Source organism: Mirounga angustirostris, unplaced genomic scaffold, assembly GCF_029215605.1.
Source record: "Mirounga angustirostris isolate CCGP_5_RB_7025 unplaced genomic scaffold, mMirAng1.0.hap1 SCAF_8, whole genome shotgun sequence".
Lineage (NCBI taxonomy): Eukaryota > Metazoa > Chordata > Mammalia > Carnivora > Phocidae > Mirounga > Mirounga angustirostris.
This window is the reverse complement of record NW_026991716.1, coordinates 138,199,469-138,220,937: the sequence shown is the minus strand read 5'-3', so window position 1 is coordinate 138,220,937 and position 21,469 is coordinate 138,199,469. Positions and strand designations below refer to the sequence as shown.

The window sequence follows — 21,469 nt, the reverse complement described above, 5'->3', positions numbered from 1 at the left end:
GGCCAATCCAGTCAACAGGCCAAGGGCCAGGTGGTTTCTAAGGCATCTATTTTACAAGACCCCTGAGTGTCTTTGACAGAAAAACCCATTTCTTTCTTTTTACACCGTTATGTCTTTTAAGCCTTAAGGGAAGAAGGTTGAGCTAATGATAATGTATTCTGGTCACTGGTTATAGAAGACCCCTATCTTATTTTATAGATTGATTCCATCTTATCCATATCCCTATTTCCATCCCATCCCCACAAAGGAATCATCCTGATGTGTTAAGGTGTATCTTTTTGTTTGTCTTCTTGTAGAATTGATCTTGTTTTGTGTGCACATACTTTTAATTTTATGTGAATGGTATTGTATCCTATACCTCACTCTGTTTCTTACTTTTTATTCTGCCCTATGCTTTATGGGCCATCCATGATGCTATGTGAACATCTAACCCATCATTTCTGACTACTGCTTGGGGTGTAGCCACTACATTTGACATTCCCTCTCTCCCAGATCACCTCCAACTCTCTGCCACCCAAGTAATGCTGCAGAGAAGATATCTGCGTCCGGATGGATGGATGGATGGATGGGTGTATTTGAGAATTTCCTTTGGGACTTATGCATAGGAGTGGAGTTGCTGGATCACAGTACACATATGTGGACACCTGATTGGCATCGGTAGTTCCGGACTGGTCTGGAAAGTAGCCGCACACACCCTCCAGCAGTTACCTTGCAACCTACCAACACTTGGCATCACTGGGCTTTGTAGTTTCTAACCAGCCTAATGCATGCAAAGCGCTATCTTGTTCGCATTTTTGTTTCTCTGATTACGAATGGATCTGCATTGCTTCTTATGCTTAATGGGCCTTTTGGGTCTACTTTCATGAAAACTATCCATACCCTTTGTCAGTTCTTCTATAAGGCTTGTTATCTTTTTCTTGTTGATTTACAGAAGTCCCTTTTATATTCTAGAGACATCAATTAATCTCTTGTTGGTTCAGACATCAAAAATATCTTTTCCAATTCTCCCTCCCTACAGCTCCAGATATGGGACAAATTACTTAATCTCCTTGTACCTTACTTTCCTTCCCTACAAAATACTGCATGCCTCACAGGGTGTGTGAGGATTAAATGAGTTGACTATTTACCAAGTTTTAATGTTTTCTGGTAATTAAATAAGAAAAACATTCCAAGCAGGAAGATGCATTAATAACTATAAGGTTATATAAGGTATATTACAGTATGGCTTTGTGTCCCTATTGAGCATTAAGCTACTTTCATGGATTAAATTTTAGTGTCTATTCAATGTCAAGAGACTGGATTGCTTAATACATAGAGCAATTTAGCTCAAATTCACTTCAATCCCAACCTGAATCCCAATAGTCATGATTATTGCTCCCGTGCCTGCCACCATCATGTGCTCATTTCATAGACTGCAGGGGGATGGGGGGGGGGGGTACTCTTTTGGCCTTTTCTCTCTGAGGCCACTTTCTCATGACAGGATGAGCAAACCACAATACGAAATAGCCATTGAAAACTGCCCAAAAATATGAGGCAAATTTGTCTTACTGACCCAACCAGAAAGTAGGCATGAGCCACACTGGTGCATTCCAACACAGACCCCTTAGGGAACCTTTGCTGTCCAGATTTATTGAAGGATCTGATGCCTGTGAAAGGCAAAGTGATGGGGAGGGCTTCACGTTATGATGATGCTTTCGTTCCTCTCAAAATCCCTCCCTCAAAAAGGGGCCAGGGGAGGTGTCAGTGGGCAGAGTCGTGTGCATGACTCTGAGTGACCACGGACAGTGACCCCCCCCCCCCCCGAGTTATACGGGACCTAGAGCAGTGGTAGCTGTGGGCAGGTGCTGGGCTGCCATCCCACCTGCAAGAGAGGAAGCACATTCTAGCCTGGGGCCGGAGGGCTGTGGTGGGTGTCTCTGGCAGTCTGCCTTCACTCACCAATGACTCTCCCCAGCAGCAGCCTGCTCTCTGGGGATTCAGAACACACCAGTTCCAACAACACAGCTCAAACAGTCACTTACCTCCAACAGTGCCTCTTACTCCCAAACAGAAGCAAATAAAATAGTCTTAACTTCAATCAGGAAAGCTCTCTTTTATGTAAAATGTGAGTTAAAGCTTCCTTAGATGTTGCCAGGTTTTCTGCCCATGCCCTATTTTAGGGAAGTTCAAGACCCCAGCCCAGCGGTTCGCTGCTCTGTCTGCAGCAGAGCGTGGAGTCTGAGCCAGTCTGGGTCTCGCAACCCCAGCCCAGATCAGGCACACTCAGGACTTGGAGGCCACATTTAGTGACAAAGAGCAAGAAGGAGGGAATGAGCGTGGGCTCAGGGCTGTCTTGGGTAGCCCTCTAAGTCACCTAGATGAGGGTAGGGATTGTTAATTCCAGGTCATGACTGGAAAAAGGAGCCTTGGGAAGTTTTGCCAAAGCTAGTAGCTCTGACCTTGTACCCTGGATCTTTTCTTGGTCTTTATCACTAAGCCCCAGCTATACCAGCTCCAGACAGTGGATCCCTGCCATGTCCCTTAGTGCTGGAATCTTGGTGGCCTGCCCAACAAAAGCTTCCCTCGGACCTAGGCGTTTGCCATCCCTTCTAGTTCCCAGACCCAAGCTGCCTCTCTGCGTCAATTTCCTAAGCATCTGTAATCAACAACTACCACCAGCACCAGTCACTCAGCGCTTGTGAGGGAGGGGCAGACAAGGTGACAAGCGCTCTGCATGCATTATGTGTATAAGCCTCCCATCAACTGCACACAACAGCTAGTATTCCCATTTGTAAGAATCCGAGCTTGGAAACATCTCTAAGCGATTTGCCCATCTTCACACAACTGGTAAGGCTATGTGGTAAGAAATGTGATCATTTCTTCACAGAATTTTGTAACCATAAATGGTCATTATCTAATTACCTATCCAGCAGTAAATACAAAGGCAATCTCATGTGGTTTGGTAACCCATTCGACTTGGTTTCGTTTAAAATCAAAATTCTTCTTTGCGTGCCTTATACACATACATACCGGATAGGAGATCTCAGTAATCCTAGGGGTGCTGGGTGGCTGACAAAAGGAGGCCCCAGATCAATCTACCACATCATTACCAAGTTGCCAAGACACAGACAGATCAAGAACTTCTGTGGGGAAGGATCTTGGGACAACTTCCTTTACACTACAGGAACTCTGAAATTTCTTTCTTTGACTTTTTAAAAAGTTAACTTTAATTAGTTTCAACTTAATTTTCTCCTCTACCTTGGGTATTTAATATTTTTAATTGTCCCCATGACTTCCATACGAGTGTCTGCTTTGAAACTTTCACTTGAGAACAATGAAAGGGAATGAATTTCTCAATACGTGTCTGCAAAACATTGCTTTTAGAAAATCCTCTGTATTAAATGTACACACTGTTTGCTCCCACACTCTTTCAATTCCCATAAATGTGCTATGATCCATCTTCAGAAGAGGAGGTCCTGGCGCCCATCCCTTCTGTTTATGTCTCTGAGGCTTCGGCTTATGGCATCCCTCCCCGGGGGCTGGAGACACGCATGCTGTCTTTCATCTTGTGCCGTGGGCCGTGCAACGCTTCCAGCTGGCAGAAGCCCCGTGAAATCAGAGCCACCCTGTGCGTATGTGGGACCTAAGCAACAACTGAGAAAGGCGTCTGAGACATGAGACGCTGTCAAGCGGAGAGGATGAGGAGAACACATAAGACAGGAGCTCTACTCCTGGGGAAGTCTCCATCCCGCTCCCAGGAGGGGGCCCGTGCTGCTTGAGGTAAGCACTATGCATACCTCTCGGGTCCCATTGCCCAAGAATCAGGGCTGGTCATCTGTTTCCTTTCCTTACCTGCCAAGGCCCTAGCTTCCTCTAATTTCTATAGAGACCTTACTCGGGCCTCTCATGCAGGACACCACTGGACTGGCAGCATTTCATAGAAAACCACCATTTTCAAAATCTGCCTCCGTGTTGCACAAGCAGTCATAAAATAAACTTTCATTCCATAGAAAATAAAATGGCATCCCATACTATGAGATGCTAATTTAAATCGTATGGCTGAAACTCTTGTTTCTGCCATTATGAAGTCAAGGAAAATGAAAGAATTCTATCTCAAAATAAAACTGCAAAAACAGCTGACAGCATCCCAACAAGAAAAAACCTCTCTGATCATTCGGGTGAGGAGAGCGAGAGAGCTGGTTTGCTGTTATATGCACTGAGGAGGAAGTGTTCATCTCACTGTTCACATTATTTGAGGCCTCCAAAGTTTATCTCTGAACTACTTTCTAGAAAACACAGTCTCCCACACTTATTTTTAGGTCTTATTATAAATAAGCATAACATAAGTTAACAAAGGCCAGAAAAGAAATGTTATATGCCCCCTAAACAGATGCAACCTTGTCAGAATTACTTTAAAATACTTAAATGCTTTAACGTGTAAGCTCAATGTTAAGTTTAATGGTTGAGTGTTAATGATCCGATAATCGAGGCCAAAGGGTGTGAGTGTGGGTAGGCTGGTGAAGCCCCGGTGTGTTTTTCCATATTATTGTCTTCACTTCTGGCCCCAGTGATCGCTGTTAAAATGGAAAGCCAGAGACCCAGCTGTCATCTGGTCATCTCCCCTGCTCCTGCCCTACAACAATCCTACAGGGAGTCGCCTACCTCCCAAGACAGGATCTGACAGCATAATAATCACCTCTGTTTCTGAAGTCCAGGCTTGCACCCACCCTGCCTCCCCCTGGGCATTTTCATTGCGTGGGTGGCCTTCGGCATGCCCCCCTCAGATTCTCCACAAGGCCCTAGGGGCTAAAGTCGAAGTGAAAGAAGGCAGGATGGGCACCTGCTCCAGAGTGCAGGGACACCCATCCACCCCATTCCCCTCTGCTCCTGTGGACATCACACACAGCACTGCATACCCACTGGGAAGAAAGGTGCCCTGGGAGGAATCCATCCTGATTTCCAGAAACTAACACCTCTAGGCTTTAAGTTAGCTTCGTTCCAAGATGTGTTCCCACTCTTGTGTGGATGTGACAACCCTGAGCTCAGAGTCAGGAATTAAATACATCAGGGACCTGATAATGCATTTGGTTGTAGAATGATAGAGATAGAGGAACCTTGGAAATCCATTGACAGTTGACCTTACTCTGAAAAGGAGTAAGGGGGGTCCTACAGATGTTGCCCACTATCCCCAGTTGTTCACAGTAACCTGAGACAGGGCTCTGAGTCTTGCATCAACTTCATTGATTAATCAGAGATCACAGTCCAAGCTTTTAGAAAATATTCAACAATGATCACTATGCTTATTCCCTGACTTTCATTTTTAATTTCCCCCAAACACAGTTTTTGAGGTTAAGTTACTGAATCATTCATACTTTGAATGATGTGCTGCACGGGGCCCACACTACCTGCAGAATATAAATACAAGGATTTGTTAAAATCACATTGATTATTCGCCTTCTGAATAGCCCCTAAACTGCATCCCTCACTGTTTTTCTCTATTACTACATAAGCGCTAGCCCCAAAGTTGCTTTGTTTTATTCCAAACACAGAACAGTTAGAACGCAGCAATCCTTGAAAAGCCATGTTACTGATCTCTCACCCAGACCCCATGGCATTGACCATCATCTGTCATTCTAAAAAAGCTGTATCAGGAACCTTAAGGAACTTTGCCTTTTCCTCCTAGAATAGAAATAAACTTCCTTCCTTGGCTATGGTTCAAGAAAGGAAAAAAGAAGGAAGAGTCTTAGAAAGGTTTTACTTTGTTCTCAAAGGTAGGCAGTGCCTGCCCCTCCATAGCTTTGGAGGGCTCAGCACTTTGTCTCTGAACTGTTGAAAGCCAGGCCCCTGTACACCCCTTGCTGACCCAGGCCCTGCGCCTGCGCCCAGCAGCTTCTGGAGTGTGGCTAGGTTGAAGACACAGATGTGCCAGAAAGTGCTGGGACAGCTGAACACATAGCCCTTTCTGCACAGTGAACGTCGTCAGCACATAGCAATTATGGCCCCCAAAAGCCAGCAGTTCTATTTCCTGGTTCTTTCCGTGTTCCAGGTCACATCCCCCAAATTAGGGTTCTGGGGACAAGAGACAGGGCCAGGAGTATGGTCTGTTGGCCCTCTGCTCCAGGTGGGGGTCAGGGGAATGAGGGCAGTTTCTGCAGGGCAGTGGCCCCCCGGGGATTTGTCAGACCTCACGGGTGTGAGGGGCAGCCCATATGTACAATGCTATCCATGAAACAGCAAACACCCGGGAATAAAACTAGTGAAATCTGTGTAAGATCATCACTGAGAACAAGAAAACACTGCTGAGAGAAACTGAATTATGCCTAAGAAAATGCAGCAATATATCAATTCAAATTATATCAAATATATCACATTCAATATATCAAAGTTGTTAAAATGTCCATTTTCTCTAAATTAAAACATAAAAGTAATGTGAAAGAGAAAGAACAAGCAGCAGCTCTGTTGGGGAGAAGTCTTATTTTAATCTATGAAGGTCAACTTCAGGGTTGGCTTAACCAAAGTTATAAAAGTGATCAAGTTTGTCCCTCAATCTTTTTCTCATTGACTCACTAGCTGAGCCACAAAAATTGTTACACACCACGTAATTTCATCACAAATAGTTACTGGACACTGTTTCTGCCCTCAAGAAACCTGCAGTCTGACAAGGGAGACCGTGATGAACACAATCAGCAGGTGTGTGGCGGGGGGCAGTAGGGGGCGGGTGGAAATTATGGAAGTTACTTCTGGAATAGGTAACTCTTAGCTGTATAAAAAATGGAATGGCCATGGGGCACCTGCGTGGCTCAGTTGGTGAAGCATCCGACTCTTGGTTTCGACTAAGGGCATGATGTCAGGGTTATGAGATCAAGTCCTGCATCAGGCTCTGCAATCAGGGCAGAGTCTGCTTGAGATTCTTTTCCCTCCCTTTCCCACCCCCTCTGCCCTTCCCCCTGCTCACACTCTCTCCCTAAAAATAAATTTTAAAAAATCTTTTTAAAAAATGGAATGGCCATATGGAGAAAGAAGAAAGGTATTTTGAGAAAAGGAAACAGCATGTTCCAGAGCCTAGGGAAGGCAGCTGGACATGCCCTGGACAGGCTGGAGCACTGGGCGCTGAAGAGGCCAGGGGCCTGTAGGGCTGTAAACGCCCATGGGCAGGGACAGGGCGGCCTTGTGAGCAGACCAAGGGGAGGACTGTCTTGAAGGAACAACCTTCCCTACAATTTAACCAGGTACGTGCAGCCTACAGGAAATATACTCAAATGTTGTATTAGTTGGGGTAGGCTCACTCTAAGAGTTGCAAGAAACAACCCCCAAATCTCAGTGGTTTAGTACAAGAAAGTTTATTTCTCATTAATTTCACATCCCCATGCAGATGAGCTAGAGGGGAGGAGGATAGGGACACCCCTCCCCACAGGCTTTCAGGAATGGACCTCCTTCCATCTAAGGACTCCACCAGGTTTTAGGGCTTCAACATTCTCTGCTGGCAGGTGAGGGAAGCAAGGAAGAGAGTGGGATTGCCAGAAGGAAGGTTGTCTGGCTGCAGGCCTGGCAGTGTCCCATATTACTTCTCCCATCTTCACTGACCAGGACTCCGTCTCATGACCCACCAGCTACTAGGGAAGCTGGAAAATACAACCTAGCTCTGGCTCAGGGAGGAAAAATGCAGGGTGTTCTCTGCCCTAAGGGCAAATTAGTGCCCAAGAGATGTGTTGTTAGTTTGTTGTTGTTGTTTTTTAATATTTAAGGCAAGTTTATTAGTGATATATTTTGCTAGACTTGAGTTCAGCAAACTACAGCCCCCGGGTCAGATCTGGCACCCCACTTATCCCCTACCCCTACCCAGCTCAAGAGCCTTTACATGTTAACAGAAAACAATATTCTTGCACATAACTTCTGGCCAGGCACAATGACAGGCACTTTGATGCAGATGTCAGACCAAGCACTATGGTAGGTGTTATTACTCCCATTCTAGAGCTGGGGACACCAAGGCTGAGGCAGGTTCTGTGACCTGCCCTTGAAGTTGAAATACAGAGGAGCTGACATTTAGGCCCAGATCTATTGAATCCCAAATATACATCAAAACGTATAGATATTAATGCCTTATCTGTTAGATATCCCATTTGGTTGTGCCCCTGCCTCTGCCCAAAGCTCCACTCTAAGGTTTGCCAAATCTCAGAGGGAGTATGGTTCAGCTGTGGGCACCCCACTCTGATCAGTTACAGGATTTTATGGTAAGCTGCCCATCTCTGGATAGCTTCAAGGTTTCTGTAGATAAACAGCAGCATTTCACCAGATAAAATCTGGGACTCCTGCCTTCAGGTAAAGAGATGATGCTTCTGTCCCTAAGTCTGCAGTGTGTATTCAGGGGAACTGGCACTTGCTTCAATCACACATAAAGCAGTTCCACTCACGACATTCTCTTCATGCTCCTCATAAAGAAACACCCAGCATGTCTCCATGTGTTGCCCATGGACCACCTGCATGGGCTTTACATTCTTGTGAAAAATTAAGATGCCCAAACCCCACTTCAACCTTTTGATTCCAACTCTCTGTGAATGGGTCCCAGGAATGCACACCAACCAGTGCTCAAGAGGGCATTTAATAAATGGCCACAGAGAAAATGATAGTGAAGATGAGAGAGTGAGAGAATGAAACATCCTGTTGCTCACATACTCCTCTTCCATTCCTCCTTGTCCTCTGAGGCTGAGGTCAAGGTCAGTGTCCATTCTGCCTCGATTTATATTCAGTCAGAAAAAGGTATCCCTTCACCACACCTATCACCTCACCTCAGGGGTGATGAAAAATAAGATTCAGCATAAAATATAATTTGTGTTGAATTACTGGTGTTTCAGGAAGTGAGGGAAAACTACATGCCTCTGATAAAAATAAACAAACAACAATGACAGATTCAGCTGTTGTAGATTCACCCAGGAAGTCTGGAAGGAAGAAAGTGATTCCAGATCAGTACTGTCCCCCAGCTCAGAGGGAAACAAAGGAAAATCCTCTCTGGTTTCCCAAAGAGATCAACTACCTGGGAGCTTACAGTCAACAAACACCAAACACACAACATATGATAAACAACAAATGAAAGCTTTAAACACCAAGGGTTTCAGGTAGTATAAGTATCAGATACAAAATATAGAGTAATCATATGTAAAACATTTAAAGAAATTGAAAAATGGGCAAGAAATAAGAGACTACCAATAAATGGCCAGGCATATTTGATAGATAACAAATATAACTTTGATAAATGAGAAAGATAATTGTTGAAATACAAAGTTCAGTGGGTGGATTAAATAGCAGAACTGATACTGCTAAATACAAAGGCAGTATTCTGGAAGGTAGGTCTGAAAAAAACATCTCAATGACACATATAGATACGGAAGTGGAAAATATGAGGGAGACATTAAGAGTCATAAAGGATAGAAAACGAAGGTCCAACTTAGGTCTAATTAAGGAAAGAAGAGAATAGGAAAAGGGAACATAGAAGAAATAATGGCTGACAATTTCCCACAATTCAGTTAAAGGAAATACAACAATTGGTTCATTCAATGACTATTTATTGGGTACCTATTATATGCACATGCCTTTGAGAGGCAATGTACACCAATCTGGGCAAATAAAAGAAATACCTACTTAGGTACGACCTGAGTGAAAAGGACGGTGAGACTCACAGCAGATTTCTCCAAAGCAAAATGAAAGCTGTAAGACGGAACTAACATCTTCACAGGGCTGAGGAAAATAATTGACAACATAGAACTATTTTTCAACAAAACCATCTTTCAAGAATAATGGTGAATAATGGCTGACTCAGTCACTGGAGTGTGAAACTTAATTTCGGGGTTGTGGGTTCGAGCCCCATGTTGGGTGTAGAGATTACTTAAAAATAAAATCTTTTTTAAAAAAAGAATAATGGGGAAACAAAGACATTTCCATAAAAACAAAAACTGAGAACATGTACCACCTAGGGATATGCACGAAAGAAAAATTTTTAAAGACTTATGTCAAAAGGAAGGGGGAAAATGAGAGACTGTATGAAATGATGACAAGATAAAGTGTCAATATAAACCCAAGCATACATGATCTACACAAAGACTATAAATTAAGAATGAAGAGGAAAGAGCTAGAACATTGGCTACGAATGCCTGTAATACAGGAGGTGAGTGACTGAGTGAAAGTGTTGAAAGTTCTAAATTGTTGAGAAGGTTGCAGTATTAAATTTAGGCGCTGTTAGTTAAGCGCAGTAAAATGTCAAGGGTAACCACTAAAAGAATTGAAATAAAGGATCTAAATTCCAAACAAATAAAGGAAGGAACAAAATAGAATAAGAAAAACAAAATAAAAAAATCATTTTTTAAAGGGAGAGAGAAAAGCATAGAAAGAACAAGACAAAGAAAAACAATATGGTATAAGAAGCTCAAATATACCAATGAATACAATAAATGTAAAGAGACTACGCCTACCAGCTGAAAACAAAATCAAGTTTTATACATTTTATGAGATACATCTAAACTTTTAGAACAGGTGAAGTTTGAAAGTAACAGGTAACAAAACAGGCAAATATTAACTAAAAGAAAGTTGGAGTAGCTACATTAGTACAAGACAAAATAGACACTAGACAATACACATCATAGATTTTAGATAGGGTCCCTACACACTAATAAAAGGTTCAATTCACTATGTAGGTTACAAGCAAAATCTAATTTGTAGATACACGCATCCGATAAAATTGCCCCATGTATGTAACTTTTTAAGTCTGCTGGAAATATAGGGAGGAACTGACAAACCCACCAACATAATGGCAAATTTCAATACTTGTTAATTAATCTTGACAGACCAAGCAAATGGAAAGTTAATTAAAATCTAGAATATTTTAACAACATAAGTGACAAGCTTCAAATATGAGACATCTACAAACCCTGCCCCCAATAGCTAAAGACTGCACATTCTTCTAGAGCATGTACAGAACATTTATGAAAATTGACCTCTTGAAGGCCAAAAAGCAAATTTTAATGAAATCCAAAGAAGCAGTGTCACACAGACCATGTTCTCTGACCATACCAAGGTTAAATGAGAAGTCAACAATTAAAAAGATAAAAACATCATGGGCCAAAAACAAAATAATAATGGAAATGACAAATACTGAAAACGGAATAATAATTAAAACCTGCATTTCAAAACTTGTCAGGTACGGTCAAAAAAGTACATAGAAGGAAATCCATAGCTTTCGATATTTATGCTAGGAAAGAAGAAAGGCTGAAAATAACTGAGCTATGCATCGAACTTCCATCGAAAGAAGCATACCAAAAGTCTATCCAGGAAACAAGAACAAATAATAAAGAGGAGAAATTAATGAAATAAAAATGAACAGTGACCTATTTGGGTCTTTGAAGTAATAATAAAGCAGATGTCCTCCTGGTGAGGTTGACTCACCAAGAAACAAGGAGGTGAGTGATTCCAAATAATATTAGGAATAAAAACAGTGCAGAAGCAAGATCTTTCTAAAGTGCCCCGAGCACATCAGAGACTGAGCCCAGACTAAAATGTGGGCCCGGAGAGACTTTCTGCAGTTTCCACACCAGTGCAATTCCATGCTTGATAGTCAGTGAGGACAGGATGCTGGCAGCACGGATGTCTGTGGATTGACCTACTGCGTTGGCCCTGTGTTATGGGATAGATGTGTGAGAGGCAAAGCAGAAACACGCAAAACACGCAGAAAAAGCAAAGCCGCCACCACTCTCTTCAGTGCGGCCCCTACTTCCCTCAAAGGGCTTTCCTTTTATTGTGGGGAAAAAATGACCTGGAAAGGAGAAACAAGAGTGATTCAGACTATTTTGAAAAGGTGCTCTGAAGCCTGGTTCACTGAGACACTAGAGAGAAGCTCTTTTTCTTTCCTTCCTTCTTTCTTCTTCTTTTTTTTTTTTTAAATTTCCATTTATGGCATACAAGCAAACATTGAGAAGTCCTAACATCTGGGGCGCCTGGGTGGCTCAGTTGTTAAGTGTCTGCCTTCGGCTCAGGTTATGATCCCAGGGTCCTGGGATCGAGCCCCGCATCGGGCTCCCTGCTCGGCGGGAAGCCTGCTTCTCCCTCTCCCACTCCCCCTGCTTGAGTTCCCTCTCTCGCTGTGTCTCTCTCTGTCAAATAAATAAATAAATAAAATTAAAAAAAAAAAATAGAAGTCCTAACATCCATTTCAAAGACTCACTCCCTAGGCAATGAATTGAAATATGTGGGTGGTGGAGGCTCAGACTTTTCTACATTCTATCATGCTTTATTCTGGCCAGCATCTGAAAAGCAGACAAGGCTGAGATGCAGACATTAGAAAGTCTGCTCTGAGGAAGTTAGGTGTCGGTGAAAAATCTACTGCCTCACCTTGAGCAAAAGAAAGAGTGAGGGGGCTGGATTGAAACAGACCTGCACTTGGCATTGACTCTGACTTCACTCCTTGGAGCTGTTTCACTTTGTAAGATGGACAGACAGTGGGTGAGATGCAAGTGCTCATTCTACAATGTTCACGTCAAGACGAGAGAGCCATTCCCATCGGCTAGCCTGGCTGATTATGGCTGACTGTGTTCCTGATGCCATGAAATTAAATACAATGGCAGGCTGGCCAGAAAAATGAAGTAAACTTGAAGGTTCCACAGGATTTCCTGCTCTAAAGTGTGAGTGGTTATGTTGCGTGGGCTTGTCCCCAAGACTTTGATCACTACACAGAGGAACGGAGAATGATTTATACTCAATACCCTCGGATTTCAACCCAACTGGGCCACTTAAAAGGTCTGGGACTCTGGCAGGTCCTTCCACATCTCCTAACTCAGGAACCTCTTCTACAAAGCTAGGACAACGATATCTCCCCTCACTGGTGCACGGAGGAAGTATAATAGCCAAATGGAGACATTCTGGAATCGGGTCTGCCCTTCCACCTTCGAAACTCTCGCAATTCACCCCCTTTCCACGATTAATATCTTCAACTTTAAGTCTGTAAAAACACATTGGGTACAGTGTTAACCGAAGATAGAAGTAAAGTTCCTTTAATCCTGACAGAATATGAAAAAACAAAAATTAAATGGATCATCTTCAAAACAAAGGCAGCAAAATATTAGCCAGGCAGAACTCTGAGAATGAGTTGCTCTGAAAGGCTGGACTTCCTGAATAGATGGAGGAGGAGGTCCCTCTTAAGAATTAAAACATAACAAAAAAGCCAGAAGAAGTAAACTGCTTCTAAACTGGATTAAAAAAAAAAAAAATCTCTCCAATATATTTCAAAGATTTGTTGGTGGCCTTCAGGAGTGCATGCTGAATATCATTCTACTTTTCCTTGAAATCTTTTTATCATTGTTGTGGGCACCCTGACCAGCCATCCAGCTACAACACTGATGGCATCTATAAGACTGTGAAGGGCTTAATCCAACCTCTGATTTTACAGATGAGAAAGCTAAGCCCAGAGAGGTTAAGCGATTCACCCAAGCCACACCCAAGCCACAGTACCATACCAGGTCTCCTGACCTTCCACTTCCCACATTGCCTTTTGGGAGCCACTGACCTTCATAAGACCACCTGTCCCTCCTTGAAATAACCCCAGGTCACTTGAAACAACTCCAGAGCCCCAGACTGTTTCTCAAGTATCTGGGCACTCACTCACAGATTTCTATGTCTCCCTTCTCTGATGTCCAGCGATCACGTTTGCTCCCAGAAACACCATTAGAGTGCGTGTGCATTTTGCTTTGAAGGCTCATTTTATTCTTCATTTGAGGTCTAAATGTCTTCAAAAATCAGGTGTCTTCTCTCCAAGTGGTATCATCTGATTTGCCTGGGAAGTAAGCACTAAGCAGCTGTGCTAAATGGAATACAAGCAGCCATCAAACAGCTGCTGCTGGAAGGAAGTACTAGGGGTAATGCCCTGTCCCACCGGAGTCCACACCCTGTCCATTTCATCTATGAAATCCCTAACGGCAAGACCACCATAGTTTACGAAGCAGTCGTCATCATTACCCACAGGTTAAATAGAAATTAAAGTACGAACAGACACATTGCCCGGCTGGGCTGCCATGGATTTTATCTCGACAGCAATTAGCATAGGACCATACACACATGGCACTATAGAACATGCATGACCTCAAAGATCTAGAATCCCAAGACCAGAGAGATGAGGTCACCATTAACAGTGACAGAACGTTAACATTAACAGTTAGACATGGCTAACTCCAAATCTAGTGTTTTCTCCCTTATTCAAGGAGGTGCTTTAAAAAGTTTATGACAATAACCAATGTAAAGATAAAAGTTTTTCTTTCCTAATTTGCCAGAGCACATTCAATCATTTTTTTAGAAATTAAATTGATCTCTGATTGCCCACAAAGTTCAAAGGAACTGCTCATTCCCGTGACCCAGCCTCCGTGGAGGCGGTCCCCACAGCTGAGGCACAGAGATGAAGATGCGAACTGCCATCCCAGCCCAGCGTGGAAACAGTGCTGCAGCCGAGGCTGAGGGGCCAGCTAACCCCCGATGCACTGCCTGCCCAAACACACCCAAGAAAATGTGGGGGCTGCCCCACCTGGCCCAAGGGGCCACCCGTGGGAAGGGGGGAATCTGCTTTGTGAGACGTACAGCCCTTTTTACTGCCTTCCTGTAAGTTATTCGCAGGAAACAAACAAAAAAAAGAAAGTTGAAACTCTTAATTCAAAACCTCAGCTTTCCCAATTTATCTCGGATGTTGCTCTTTGCCCCAGAGCAGTTTTATCAAAGTCATGCGCATGGAGAGCCCTGACCTCTGTCCCCGTGCATTTCCGATAATCAGTAGGGCAACCAGTTGACGCTTCGCCCTTCCTTTACCCCCTGAAGACCACAGAGCAATCGGGCCCTGCCCAACCAAGTCGCTCGCCCCAGAGGCCGCGGGTCTCCACCGCGAGTCGGACCGTAATCTCCCGCTTGTGCACGAACCCATCCCCGCCGGCAAGACGTGCGTCGTACCGGACGCTCCGATGCGCGAGGAGGTGAGTGAGAAGCCATCTCCGAACTCAGCGTCTATCCCCGGAGAGACGCACCTCTCCGTCCACTCACTCGCAGAGGGAAACGACGACAGGCATCCTCCGGGCGTTCCGGACGCGGCCCTTCCGAGAGAGGGACGCACCCGGCCGGTCCCCAGGGGCAACCAACAGGTGCCAGCGTCCCCGGCCCGGCCGCGCGGGGGGCAGCGGGGCTCCGTGCCGTCCCGCGGGGCCACCCCCCGCCCTTCCCCGGGCGCGGCGGGCGGCGGCCTCACCTCGCTGACGATGGTGGAGTGGGCCTGGGCGTACCGCCAGCCGCCCCGGCACGGCACGAGCGGCGCCGAGCGGTTGGGGAAGGCGGCGAGCGGGTCTGCGCAGCTGAGCGCGTCCGCCGCCGCGCTGGCGTTGGCCGCCTCCAGGAGGTAGCGCCGGCAGCCGCCGTGGCCGCGGCGCGCGGGGGGCGCCGTGCGGTTCCACTCCTCCTCGGGGCTCCAGCCGCAGCGCTCGGCCAGCGCGGCGGCGCTCGGCCCGCGGCACCAGTAGCGCTCGGGCTGGCTGCCCAGGAAGACCACGCCGACGAAGAGGAAGGCGAAGGTGACGCCCGTCAGGCACAGCAGCAGGAACACGCGCCGCTGGAAGCGCCCGAACTCGCCCGCCCTCTGCAGCGCCTCGTCGAAGGAGGGCATGGTGCGCGCGGCCGGCCGCCGCCGGCCCGACTCGGCGAGCGCGTCCTGCCGCCGGCAGCCCGGCCTCCGAGTGAGCGCGGCCCGCCGGCCGCCGCCTCCCCGCGCCGCTCCCCCCACCCCACCCCTCCCCTCCCTCCGCACCGCGCTCCCCGCCTCACACCCCTGGGCGCCGCGCCAGCCGTCGCCGGCCCTCCGGCCCCGGGGCCCGGGCCGCGCTCCCCGGGGACGCGGCGGCGGGGTCGGGGTGGGCGCGCCACGGGGCCCGGGCGGCGCGGTCTGGCTGAGCGCCACCGCGCGCGGCCACCCGGCCCGGGCCTGCGAGGGACGGGCGCAGCCTCCGGCCTGGCGCGGAGCTCCGTTCGCCCCCGCCCCCAGCCTGCTCTGCGCTCGGCCCCGGGTCGCGCCCCGGAGGAGAGTCCCGGGGTCACCCACGACTCCCGGAGGTCCCGAGGGCAGCGCGCGGGGACGGAGGACGCGCGCTCCGGGTCCCGCGCCTGGGCCCCGGGGACACGCCCTCCAGCCCTCCTGCCCTCGGTGCGCAGAGGCCGCTTGGTGACACATTGCCGAGGCGGATCCGGGCGGGATTCGATTTCGGCCCCATCTGAGAGATTGCCCAACTTTTTCAAAAAGGCAGCTGGGCAATCTACAGAGTTTAAGCGTCTTGTTCAGATTCAAGTTCAGAGTGAAAAACGACCTCGGGCGGGATACGGTTTCCTCAGCCGAGGCCTTCAGACCTACTCTCCCGGCCTGAAATCGCCCGGAAAGGGTGTTGGGTTGGTTTGATGGTTGGTTGTAACTGCTTTTATCCGCTCCCAGAGGTCCGCAGAGCTGTGTCCGCACTGGCCTCCAGGCCTCTGCTCCCATCCCTCTGGGCTGCTGCGGCCGGTGCTGGGTCTTCACCGGCCAGCTCGCGGGCCACCCGCAGGCTGCAGGGCTGACAGCGCTGTCCCCGCCCTGGCCTGGCCTCCTCTCTTGCCATGCGTCTTCTGAGGATGTCTCTAGCTCTTCTCTCCAGACCCGCACCCCATCCTCAAAAAAGCTCTGGGCCCTCAGCTTGCTTTTCTTGAAGGGCCGAGAGGTTACCTCCTTCCAGAGCAAGGATTCTGGAGCCAGGCCGCCCTCTTCAGCCTGCTTCACCCCCTCACCAGCCTGTGACCTTGGGCAACTTAATTGGCCAGCCCGGTGTTCTCATCTGTCAAATGAGGCTAATTAGTACCCTCCTGGGGTCTCTGTAAGGACTGAATGAGTCAATATATATAAAGTGCCAGGAAAGTGCCCCATGCATGTAGTATATACCCTTTGACGTGCGGGCTACTCTTCTTGCTGGTGTTATTTGTGCTGAGTTCATGCTCTGGAGACTGCAGGGATGTCCTTAGGATTACAGGTCCTTTGTGGAATAAAACACCTGATAGTGTGCAGGGCACACAGCGGGGGCTCCCTGATTGTTCTCCTGTTCCTTGATCTCAGCTACTAAAATCCTGTCTATTACCGAGTTAGCAGTGACTCCAGTGTGGGCACGTCTCACGCTCCAGGCTCTAGCCCATATTTTTAACTGCCCCCCTGGGCCCCAGACTCAATCTGTCTTCCTCCCATCCAGCTCTTCCTCCTGCCCTCCTTTTGGTGTAACCATGGCCCAGCCCCAGGCTCTCAATCTCTGGATCTTCTCAACACTCCTCACTTGGCAGGCCTTTCTTCGAATGTCACCTCCGCTCACTCCTCCCCCGCTTCCCCCCATTCAGCCTTCCCCACATCACCCAATACACGCACACACACGTGTGTGTGTGCAGTCTGCCCCCTTCCCTGCTTTCTCCATCTCACAGATGCATATTCGTATCCCTTTGTTTGCTGTATAGCTCACTTATTTATCTTAGTTGTGTCCCTCCACTAGAATGCAGGTTCCATGAGGGCAGAAATTTCTGTTTTGTTCACTCTGTGTTGCAACCACCTAGAACAGTGCCCGGTTCACAGTAGGTGCGCATACCTGGCAGCTTCTTGACCCCGCCCCCCAGTGCCCCTGGGGCCTCCCACCTGCAGTCAGCCTGCCATCCAGCCTGCTCTCCTCACTGGCTGCCCATGGTGCAGCTCGGCAGAGAGGGCCTTGCCTTCCAGACTAAATCCTTATGTCCCACCCTCCCTTTAAGGATCCCAACCTGTGTCCCTCACCAAGTTGTCCCCTCAAGTGACAGCCAAACGTAGCTACTTGCTAATCCTCAAATCCTTCTTGAACTTTCCTAAATCGATCCCTGTATACACAAAGTTCCCTCTTCCTGCCATTTCACTCTCCTGCCCGTCCCTGCCCACAGCCCAGCAAGGCCCGGGCCGAAAGGGGGCACCTGGTTCGTAAAGCGTCCCCCACCACCTCAACTGCCTTCCTTCCCAGGGAATGCCCTCTTTGTCTGTGCTCTTCACACATCTAAGAACCTTCTTGCAAAATTTCACCACCTTTTTCTTTGTATTGTACTTGTCTGGGTATTTTAATTTTTTTTAATGTAGGATACAGTCAAGTAGACCTAGAGTATTGTTAAGATCACGGACTTTGGAGCCAGACCTACTGGGTCCAAATCCCCTTCTACTTTTGCAGTGAATGACCTTGGCAAGTTATTGAGTTGTCTTCCATAAAACTGAGTAAGAATAAACCATCTCATTTTTAAGGCAAATGACTTAGAATAGTACTTGAAACATGGTAAGTGATATATATGAGTCAGCTATTAAAAAGAGCAATAAGAATTCTGATTATCTGGTAGGGTAAGTCCCGCCTTCTCTCCCTAAACTTGTTCCTCTTCAGAATTATCTTGGTGATTTGGGGCCTTTTTTCTTCCATATAAAATTTCTACTTTACTAAGTGCCATAAAAATTGCTTTTTTTTGCTCCCACCCCCAGAATTAGCGAATGTCATGTTGTTATGTTTGTTTTAGGGATACTGTTATTAAGAACTAGCATTCCTAGACACAGTTGAAGTCTCCTTCAGATGCCTTCAGATCCTGTTCCCTGTCCCCTCCCTCCCACCCCGAGGCAGACACCCAATCCTTTCTTGAGAAGGTGGGCCAGGGAAAAAGGCCCACCCAGGCTCAGGAAGAGGCCTTGGGACCACTGGACAGGGAATCTTGGGGTCCCAGCTCCCAGAGTTTGGGTAGGAGGGATGTACTGCATCCTCAAAAAGACAGAGCAGAGATGGGCTTCAGGTGGGTACAACCTCTTGGCCCTGGGGCTGGAGCAGAAGAAGGCCAGAGCTCCACTCCCAAAGGCACCAGACCTCTCTTCCCCAGGTGTAGCTATCGTGAAGTTGTTAATATTCCTTTTGTCCAGTTTTCATCCTTTTTTTTTTTTTTTTTTTAAAGATTATTTATTTATTTATTTGACAGAGAGAGACACAGTGAGAGAGGGAACACAAGCAGGGGGAGTGGGAGAGGGAGAAGCAGGCTCCCCGTAGAGCAGGGAGCCCGATGCGGGACTCGATCCCAGGACCCCGGGATCATGACCTGAGCCGAAGGCAGTCGCTTAACCGACTGAGCCACCCAGGCGCCCAAGTTTTCATCCTTTTAATACGCAGGTATCACACACAAACAATATATAGTACTTGGGGTGCTCTCACATTTACATAAGTGGTCCCATACTCCCCTTATTTTCCTGTTACTTCTCGTTTTCAGTCCACATTATATTTTTGAGACTCTTTAGCCTATCATCAGTCTTGATAAACATGGATCTATTTCATTTAATCCATCTGCTACGGATCATTCTTTTGAATGACAGTACTACAATTTATCCATCCCCTGACTGAGACGTCTAGCTCATTTTTAATTTTCCACAATTACAAATAACATTGCAATGAACCTGTTGTGCATATTCCCTTGTGCACTTGTGCAAGAACTGACGGAAGGTAAATGCCTATAAATAGGTTAGCAGGGCCGTAGAGTGTATGTATTTGGAGTTTCACCAGACATTGCCAAATTGCTTTCAGAGGGGTGGTCCCACTGTGCATCCTGCCAGCGTCATATGAGGTTGTTCACATCTGTGCTGACATTTGGCTTTGTTAAACTCAAGCCCACTAGCAGATACTCTGGGTAGAAAATGCAGTCTCACTGTTATGATTTACATGTCCCTGATGTAGTCAGATGGAACATATTCTTCATGCTTACTCATCGTTCAGGTTTCATTTTCTGGGAGAGGCCTCTTCATATCCTCTGCCTGCGTTCTCTTTGTTACTTGTTTTTTCTTCTTGAACTTTTGGGAAGTTAATTTGTTTATTTGTGTATTCTGCTCCTTTATCAACTGTATAGGTTCTGTCTTCTCAGTCTGTTAACTTTGTTTATAGTGTCTTGCTGACTACAAAAAGTTTAAGTTCAGATGTAGTAAAATATATCAATTTTCTTTATAGCCTCTGGGGTTTTTGCATTTTGCTAAAAAAAAGGAAAATCCTGTATGAATGTGTTTCTGCGTTCTCATTCTGTTCTACTGCGCTAGCTCCATGCCAATATTTCCTTGTTAATTGTGACAGCTCTATAAGAATTCTGATTATCTGGTAGGGTAAGTCCCGCCTTCTCTCCCTAAACTTGTTCCTCTTCAGAATTATCTTGGTGATTTGGGGGCTTTTTTCTTCCATATAAAATTTCTACTTTACTAAGTGCCATAAAAATTTGGCTGGGATTTTGATGTGGAACTCTGCTTGCATGTTATTTTTCCCATTGCTTTGTAGGTTTTTGAGAGAAAAGCCAAATCACATTCATCTTTCTATCCTAACCCATTGGTATCTATTTTCTATCTGCACATGTGACTATTTAAATTTAATTTAATTAAAATTAAGTAAAATAAAATATTCTGTTCCTTATGAGCCATGTTTCAAGTGCTCAATAGCCAATGTGGCTAATGGCTACAATATTGGACTAAGCAGATACAGAACATTTCCATCGCCACAGAAAGTTCTGTTGGACAGTGCTGATCTAGACATAGTGATCATTAAATGTTTGCTGAAGAGACATGATAAGAATCAATTGGCCCACAACCTTCAACCTTTGTAAAACATACTGACTTTATTCTTTTTGAAAAGGTAATTGTTTGGGTTTTTCACATAAAATTTTATAGTTGGAATTTTTTATTGCATTTAGGAATGGATATTCCAAATATTCGGGTATATTCACCACATATTGAGTTACCAAAATATGTCATAATGACATTTATGCTATTTGTAAAGCACAAAAAAATTGGTTTGCTTAGGAATACTATAATAAATCTTGAAATAAAACTTTTCAAAAAGGTCCATTGAAAGAAAATTGAGCAAATGAATTGGTACATGTGCTCAGGGCTAAGGAAAAAAATTAGGAATTGTATTTTCTTTTGAGCTTTTTAATAAATGGGTGAGAATATCTGAAACACTCTCATTCTTACCATATTTGGCACAGAGTAGCTATTTTTTAACTTAGTTTGTGAATGTGGTAAAAGCTACAAGTCATTCCCATTATTATGGCCTAACTCTGGACCCTAACATTGATTTAGATGGACCAGTATTCATAATTATCTTTTTCTGACACATTCTCTTGCTATTTGATTACAATTTGGACATCCCTATAGGAAAGTTTCTGGTTTGGGGTGAACCACTATACATACTATTATCCTTTTTGTAATCAATGCTCACTCTATACTTGACCATCTAGGAACTTAGACTTAAAGTCCTCTTTGGAGAAGGTGTAGCCTTGGCGAAAACCTGTTGAAATATTCCAGAGTTGAATTTTGACAAGGTAGAAAAACTCAGCGAAGCCCAAGAGACTTGTAGAGTTCCTGTTCACTCTGCTGATGATATATATGGCAGCAAGCCCTTCACCA

At 45.9% G+C, this 21,469-nt stretch overlaps 1 protein-coding gene and 1 long non-coding RNA gene across 5 annotated transcripts in view; one reads left to right on the top strand and one right to left on the bottom strand.

The window, feature by feature from the left end:
• SLC22A3 (solute carrier family 22 member 3) overlaps window positions 1-15,740 on the bottom strand; it is an 88,108-nt gene extending 72,368 nt beyond the window's left edge. The window contains exon 1 of one of the 2 annotated variants that reach the window (XM_064598321.1): window positions 15,242-15,740. In XM_064598321.1, coding sequence (XP_064454391.1) covers window positions 15,242-15,652 — 411 coding nt within the window. In that variant the 5' untranslated portion in view covers window positions 15,653-15,740. The remainder of the gene's footprint in view (window positions 1-15,241) is intronic. The other variant, XM_064598320.1, reaches the window with a different exon arrangement.
• Window positions 14,445-21,469, top strand: part of LOC123836801 (uncharacterized) — a 49,285-nt gene continuing 42,260 nt past the window's right edge. For all 3 annotated transcript variants that reach the window (XR_010413835.1, XR_010413834.1, XR_010413833.1), the window contains exon 1: window positions 14,445-14,972. This is a non-coding gene — a long non-coding RNA (uncharacterized LOC123836801). The remainder of the gene's footprint in view (window positions 14,973-21,469) is intronic.